The sequence below is a fragment of the Gallus gallus genome, chromosome 1, assembly GCF_016699485.2.
Source record: "Gallus gallus isolate bGalGal1 chromosome 1, bGalGal1.mat.broiler.GRCg7b, whole genome shotgun sequence".
NCBI lineage: Eukaryota > Metazoa > Chordata > Aves > Galliformes > Phasianidae > Gallus > Gallus gallus.
The window spans coordinates 78,601,372-78,609,323 of NC_052532.1; the positions used below are offsets into that span (position 1 = coordinate 78,601,372).

The 7,952-nt window shown below is 43.0% G+C and overlaps 1 protein-coding gene across 1 annotated transcript in view; it reads right to left on the reverse strand.

The window, feature by feature from the left end:
- HAO2 (hydroxyacid oxidase 2) overlaps positions 1–6,886 on the reverse strand; it is a 13,616-nt gene extending 6,730 nt beyond the window's left edge. Inside the window, exons 1-5 of the mRNA XM_015294381.4 lie at positions 6,826–6,886; positions 4,460–4,613; positions 3,602–3,753; positions 1,897–2,180; positions 1,321–1,536 (exon numbers count right to left, since the gene is read on the reverse strand). Of these exons, the coding sequence (XP_015149867.3) occupies positions 1,321–1,536; positions 1,897–2,180; positions 3,602–3,753; positions 4,460–4,590 (783 nt within the window). The 5' untranslated portion in view covers positions 4,591–4,613; positions 6,826–6,886. The remainder of the gene's footprint in view (positions 1–1,320; positions 1,537–1,896; positions 2,181–3,601; positions 3,754–4,459; positions 4,614–6,825) is intronic.
- Positions 6,887–7,952: the final 1,066 nt, after the last annotated feature.

Below are 7,952 nucleotides of genomic sequence, written 5' to 3' on the forward strand. Positions count from 1 at the left end.
AACTCACATTTCATCCCAATCCCAGTGACCTCCTGTAGAAAGCCTCCTGAAAGCCCATAAAGCAGCTAGGAAGGATTTAATTTGCTATGCAGCACAGTCAACATACTGTTTCCTTCAAGCTACATCTCTTGATTCCCTGAGGTCTTTTCTGCAGTGCTAGGTTGGTAGCACAGAGCAGTACCATGCAGAGAACTGGTTCTGGTCCCAAGGCACTATCACAGTGGTATGACCCTGCACAAAACACAATCAACTCTCCTCAGCAAACTCAAAGATCTCTTTTCTTCAGTCCCTTACACTCTCTTCCTTGATTTTCATCTTAATGAAAGCAGCTACAACTATGATCACTGAATAGGTTTTTCCAATTGGTCATCACTTTTCAGAATTTCAAGCTGAAAATTTTGGGACTGAAATTTTCCAAGAGTAGCTCACCAAGGGTACTAACAATTGTCTCTGTTGCCAGATTTGGCACCAGAGGAGTGCTGAACTAAATATCTACTGCTTTGTCTATGCATGTAAGAAACTTCACAGTCTATGCATGTAAGAAACTTCATTTCCATTATTATGTCTATAACATTTAGAAAATACATTTATTATTATCACCCTTGACACAGAAGAGAATTTCCTGGCACTAGTTTTATTTTACAGATGGGAAAAAAAAAAGTAAGAATATGACACTATGTAATACAGACATGTAAATTCAGAACAGTTGGAAAAATGGAAACTAAATTAAAGCAGTGAAGTATACACAGGTCTGACAAACTATTATTTCTTTGTATAGATTAAAAAGTGGGAGAATTTTTCTCTGGATAAATTACCCTTTTTTTTTCCTGGCTTCATGAAGTCAGGATTCCTATTTAGATTTCAGTCTGCAAAGATGCAAAAAAACCTTTCACTAAATCTAGTTGCACTGTTTGTGCATATTTTTGCATATGTGAACAATGAGAGTACATTATTCTCTCATTTACACATTTTTGGTTCCAGAGCTTTGTTTTATGTTTGATGCAGTGTACGAAGAATATGTGTGCGCTGCATCAGCTCGTGATGAAAATTTCTCTTAAGTTAGGCCAGCAGTTTTGCTGCAGTAATGGGAGCTCAATGATGATTAAAGACCCTTCCTGAGACACTGAGGAAATACTTGAGTAGGCAGCCCATGCCGAGGCAAGCGCCTCAGTTGTTTAAATCTATAGTATATCTGCATATGTCCACAGCTGTGCAACACACAAGTCTACCAGAAGCACATTTAATAAGATTTGTGTGCCAGTAGCCAAGTTAGCACAAACACGCACACAGTACTCATGGGACATCCATTTTCTCACTTACAGTGGCAGGTGCTCCATCCAGTTGCCTTCCACCATGGTTGGACACGATAATTCCCTGAACTCCATGCCTCACTGCAAGCTCTGCATCTTCTTTTGTCAAGATCCCTTTGATGACAATGGGCAGGTGAGTCAGGCTCCGGAGCCAGTAGATATCATCCCAGGTGACCGAAGGATCCAGGCTGTTGGGTGGCAGTCCATACTCAGATCGGTCATCTCCCTACAGCCATGAAACAGACCAAAACCTCATCTGAACTGTAACAACACAGAGACTTGAAGTCTTCCCCTACCCTAGAAGAGATTAGTTAAACCTCTAGCTATCATATTTATCAGTGTCGTAAAGTGTGCATTTCTAGATGACAACAATGAGGATGGAAATCAGTGTCCCTGAGGAAGCTGCGCTGGGATGTTAAAGCCAGCAGCCAGGCTGGCAGGAGGTCAAGCTAGAAGGCTGCCAAAAAAGGAGGGGAGAAGATGTGCCCCAGACACAGCGGATACCGAAGCAGCAGTTACCCAGTGGTTTTGTCTCATGTGGTGCACACCAGCACAAGGAATGAAAGAAGGAGATCATTTCACAAACCTCAAAGGCTCCCTCCAAGTTCTTCAGTTTCATGTGGGGAGGAAGTCGGAAGCCATTACGGACATCATTGCGCCTTTTGCCAGTGTAGGGCAGATCCGCAGTGAGGACGAGGCCCTGGAAGCCCAAGGCCTCTGCCTGTTGGACCAATTGCCTAGAGACTGCCCTGTTGCGGTGGATGTAGAGCTGGAACCACCGAAAGCCACCAGGAGCAGCTGCAGCAATCTCTTCCAGTGAGCAGGTAGAGTAGGTGCTGGCAATGTAACAGGTGCCCATTGCTTTGGCCGCTTTGTGAGGTATTGAAAAATAATCAGAATGAAGGTCACTTGAGCATCCCTGCCAGACAATGGCTATGATTTTATTTTTGTACGTTGTTTACAGAGAAAACCTGAACTCCTGTTGTTTGTATATCCTACCAAAGATAGAGATCTGCCAGCTGGCAAATGCATCTCAGAGATTAAAAACAGCTGACTTTGCCACATGCTGTTGTAGGATCATGGTTAGGGAATTAAGGTAAATTACCAACTGTTGCTTTCATTTTTCAAACTTAGGACAAGGGAGGTGATTGTTCTCCTCTGCTCTGCCCTGGCAAGGATCCATCTGCAGTACTACATCCAGACCTGGGTCTCCCAGTACAGGAAGGATTAAGAGTCATTGGAGCAGGTCCAGAGGAAGGCCATGAAGATGATTAGAGGGCTGGAGCACCTCTCCTACGAGGAAACTTTAAGGGAGCTGGGCTTGTTCATCCCAGAGAAGAGAAGGCTGTGGGGAGAGCTCATTGTGGCCTTCCAGTACATAAAAGGATGGGACACTGATTTTTACACAGTCTGATAGTGATAGGAAAAGGAGAGTAGTATTAAACTGAAAGAGGTTAGATTTAGCTTAGATGTTAGGGAGAAATTCTTTACTCAGAATGTGTTGAGGCAGTGGCACAGGCTGCCCAGAGAAGCTATGGGTGCCCCATTCCCAGAAGTGCTCAAGGCCAGGTTGGATGGGGCCCTGGCCAGCCTGAGCAGGTAGGAGGTGTCTGTGTCCAGAGTAGGGGGGATTGGAAATGGATGATTTTTAAAAATCCCTTCCAACTTAAGACATTCTATGATTCTATGATTTAAGTAGCTTTTTAAAAAGCCTGACCTGCATCCTCATGTCTGCTCCCTTGTAGGAATGCACATACAAATGCTCTCAGTGTACACAGAAATGCACACAGGAAAAAAAATACTTGCTGGGGTTAGCTCTCCAAACTTCACATATGATTAAGCTGAGAGGCCCTGCTTTTCTCCCAGGCTGACATTGTTCTGATCAGCACTGAGGAATATACAGGCTGAGTCTTCATGTACTACTTAAAGCCCCTGGTACTGAAGACCTGCGTGGTTCTTTGGTGTAGCCCAGCAACGTGCCCACAGCCTCTGGCTCAAGTTCACAATATAGGGCTGATCTGGTAGCAGTGGCAGCTGGAGAAGTGCAGCAATACATGGCTTCTCATGCACTCTGTGTTACCAGACCCTGGGGGGTTATTCACAACAAGGGCTAGGTCATTCATAAAAAAGGGTGAAATAAGGTTTGCCCTTTGGAATCTGAACACTTTGCGCAGTTATACTTCAAACTATCCTAACAGCTTCTCACCTGTGAAGTTGGATAAACAGTGTTGTTTTATTTTATTTTATTTCACAAATCACATTTGCTACATGATAGCAAAGCAGAAGAGTACCTCTGGCTGTGCTTTTCTCTCCATCAGGCCATGCTAGTTGGTGGAAGCCAGTTGGGGCGATTCCTACTGGAAAACTGATTTCAGTCCCCAGGATTTTAGTCCTGGTGTCCAGCATAGATACGTCTCGCAGCATACGTGGCCGAAAACGAATCCTGGAAGGCAATAGAAGTAAAAGACCCTTCAGGATGGTAGCTGCCCGGTGGCTTTTCTGCTTTTGAAGTTGTATGGAAACCAGGTTTACATTTACCTATTGAAATGTAGGAATCTGAGCTAATAAAGAAATTAGCTTATAAAAAGGCTCTTAATCCTTTTTCTTGCTTTCACAGGTCAATTCAGCTAGCACTTCTGCCATTACCACCTGTCATTAATCCCATACTCCTGCCCACTGGCCACAGTACTTCATTTCTACACTCCTCACTTCTGATTGCCATGGTTTACCTCCCTTGTTCTCCTATTCTCCATCCCACAGATTATTTCTACTTGCAGCCTAGTCCCAGATCTCTGTCTTTCACTTACCAATCATGCCTGTATTCATTGTACATTGTACCTGACCTCAGTGTCCACAGCATATTTTCCAAATCTCGCATTACTTTCATGTAGGCTTCCTGCTATTGGCCACATGCTACACACTGCATCTCATTCTGTTGTAGCCACACATCCCCTTTCCTGTCATGCCCTGTCATACCATGCTATGCCAATTTGAGCCTTATGGAGGCTAGCATCATAGCATACAGCATACGTTATTCAGATAAGAGAAGGCAAGGTGTTAGGAATATTTGTGTATGAAATCCAAACCCTTGTACACGAACATAGTTTAAAAGTTTCCAGCACAACACCCCCTCCTCTTCCCCACATTACCTTTTATATGCCAGGATGTTTTCATCTCGGGTGCTACACTCATCTGCTCCCGCTGCAAAGAAATCCCAAGCAATCTTAGGTAAATATTTTTCAGCATAAGCTTCAAAGTCCAACAGACACACCATAGCCATTGCACAGAGATGCTCTGGGAACCCTGGAGAAAAGAATAACATGGAAATTAGATTCTTCTGTGCCAAATACATAACTGGCAAGGGACAGACATCGCACAACACATGCTGGTCTGCAATACGTTTGGCTGACTCATAAATGCCCTGTCACCCTAATAGTCAGGAAACATTTCTGTTGGGAATAAAGAGCATGAGGCAGCTCTCATGGTCAGGATTATCTTGAGGTAGTACTGCTTCATTTGACACTGGCCCCTGAACACATTTAATTCATCCACATAACATCCTAAATATCCTGTACTTTTGTCCCAAAATACCGACAAGTTTGCTCTTATGCAAGTTTAGAGTCTCAAAGTGACATGTTTTGAGTTTGCTCTGATCTTTTTTGAAAAATAAGCCCAAAATAACATTAATGCCTGCATAGTTGTCACAGAACTGTGGCAGAGTTAGCAAAAATAAGGGACTTTTGGAAGTCAGCTAATCCAACCTCCCACATAAAATGATTTTGAAAGATATATCTGAGTCATCAAGATACATCTGCTTGCTGAACTTGGTCTGTGGCATGTTCTGTCTCCCACATACATCATTTGCGTGGCTGATACTTATTTGGGCATTTCCTAAAATGTAAAGTCTTGATCTTGCAAGTGTGATGACCTCAAGAAGCTCCGCAAAATTACAGGAGTTAAGAGCAGACTCCAGTTTTTTAGCTGTCGAGATTCCTCTTGGATCAGAACTTCTTTCCAACTCCAGTTGTTCCTTATTCAGTCTATGATTACCCAGTGCAAATAACTATTTCATCTGCCCTACTATAGAGAAAGCTGGCAGACACAGACATGAGGGTAGGAAGAAGCTTACATCTTTATGCTTCTCTTTATTCTGTCTTAATGTACAGAAGCCTAAAAGAGGACACTCTAAGTCCCCCGCTATTTTAAGACACAGCGGTTATCTAATTCTGTCATAAATTCCATCTTAAAACTATCTGGATTATTTATTCCAGTAATTCTCCTCAAAGGCAGTCCCATAACATCATTTGCTGGATTCCCTCAGGATGGCTGCCTGACCAAACAATTAGTTATGGAGAGCAGTGACTAAGTGCAAGCCCATAAAATTCAGAAGCATGTAAATACAGAGCCTACATCTATCCTGCTCCAGCATGAACGCATTGCAAAACTATGTCCAGACTCACTGTCAAGGTCATAGTTGGGGAAAAAACACAAAGTATTTTCTACAGATCTCTGGTTCCCTTTTGTAACAAATACCTTCAGGGTTGCATTGCATACTAGAGCACGGATACACACTAGAAAGGGAGCATACAAAATTCAGCACTCGCAAAAACCAAATTCCACAACATGAAACATAATTCTAAGTACTGCCCTCGATCTTTCAGGGAATAGAAGAGACATTGTGTGGCCCAGATGTCTCAGCAAACCAGCAGAAGTGCTGACTATCAAATGCCTGCACTTACATACTTGCGATCTAGCCAGGTCTAAAAACTATGCAAATTCATCTTTTACCCAACTGTACCATATGCAAGGAAACATGTACAAGACAAAATCAGTCTTCTATGTTGTTCGTTGCAATTACTTCCATGGCTCTGATTAAATAGGTGTTACTCAAGGTATACGAAAGCACGAAGTTTTAAAACACTGTGGTTTTGGTCTGATTTCTCTGCAAACTTACAGGAATAAGTAAATATCCTAGTTTCCAGATTAGCCACCCACAGCAGATTATCAGGGCTGCAAGCTTCACCAAAACCCATACCATGATTCTGAGGCTGTGTGCTCCTGGCACAGGTATGGTCATAGAATCATTACATTGACCCAACCTGCAACACTGCAGACGCAGATGTATCTCACTGACTGCGATACCAGTGTATACACTTGAATATTAGGACTTAATTCTCTGCTAGAAAAAAAGTCAAAGATGAGGGAAACCCTGGAAAAAGAAGTCTGACTGATTTCTTCAGTGTTGTTTTGTCTCTCCTGGCAGGTATCAGGTGTCAGGTGATGAAAGTCTCCCAAGCCCTCTCTGTAAGTCTTCATGACATTCAACCACAGCCGACAGCACAAGATTTCATGCACCGTATATCTTGGCATACCATAAATCACATATCATGATTTTTGCTCTTCCTGCACTGAGGAAGGCCAAAATCAGGAAGCACAAAAAGATAAATCAAGCAGAATAAATGGGAATTTTAAGCAACCCAGACCCAATCCTTGCTGTCTCTCATTTAAGACTTACGTTGGGTTTTAGAGAGAGCAGCAGTGAGATCCTCTGTTTCAAAGCAGCTTACAAACAGGATGCAGAGAAGGCCTTTTCACTGAGCTTCTAATTTTTCTGTTGTCAATAAGCAACCACAAGAGATTAAAGCTCAATCCTGCAATAAACTTTGTACTGTTTGTATAACACTAATGTTTCACTATCAGATCATTCCAAAAAGAAGCTTCACCTTGTCTACATAGCAATTGCCTGGGAAGCAGTGCTGGAGCTGTGCTCTTTGACAGTGGATGAGGGCTGTGCATTCCCCTAGGGATGTAACAGTATTTCTGGGATAGATTCATTGTGTTTACCTGTCTGTGGCCAACAAAAGCTTTGTCTTCAAGTCTGCAGGTAATTTGCTCCTATATGAGCTACAAACACCACTTAAAAAGGTGATCCACAGATAGGGCAAATGGTTATAGCCTGCAGCTACTGAGCCTTGAATCTTTACTTCAACGTGTGGAGGAGACATTTTTTGCTTCCTACAGTACAGAATCATAGAATAGTTTGAGTTGATCTACAAAGATCATCTGGTCCAACTCCCTTCCAATCAACAGTGAATAAGTAAAGTAGCCTACCTTCTACCATTTTTACACCCTCACGACCCACTTGCAGTCCCCCTGGGCTTTGTTCCCCCAGCCACCTCCAGGAGTTCTGTTTGTCCTCTCCTTTCCTGTGCCTGGGAACTGGTAAGCCTTCTCTGTGCTTCCCTCCCCCTCTGCTGCTGAGCATTACAAACCAGCTCTGAGGTGCCAGCAGATTTATGATATTGACTTAAATTTGCAAGATATGAAAAGTAAACATTGGACAGTTTTATTTGTCCTTCATTGTTTTTTAGTGTTTTGGGTTCGTGTTTTCAATTCTTCCATGAGAGCATGAGAGCTTGAAACATATTTTTACTAACTGAAAACTGAGGTGCTTTTTCCCCCATAAGCATGTGATACCAGGTGCAGAAAGTGAAGCAGAGTCTTGCGCAAACATTCCTTAAGTCCTATCAGCCTTATCCTCCCAGCCCAAGCAGCACAGCAGAGACAGTGAGCGAGCCAAAGGATGGGGAGAACTGCAGCCTCAGGGGCTGCTCTCCAAGGGGCTGCTGTGATCCAGAATTG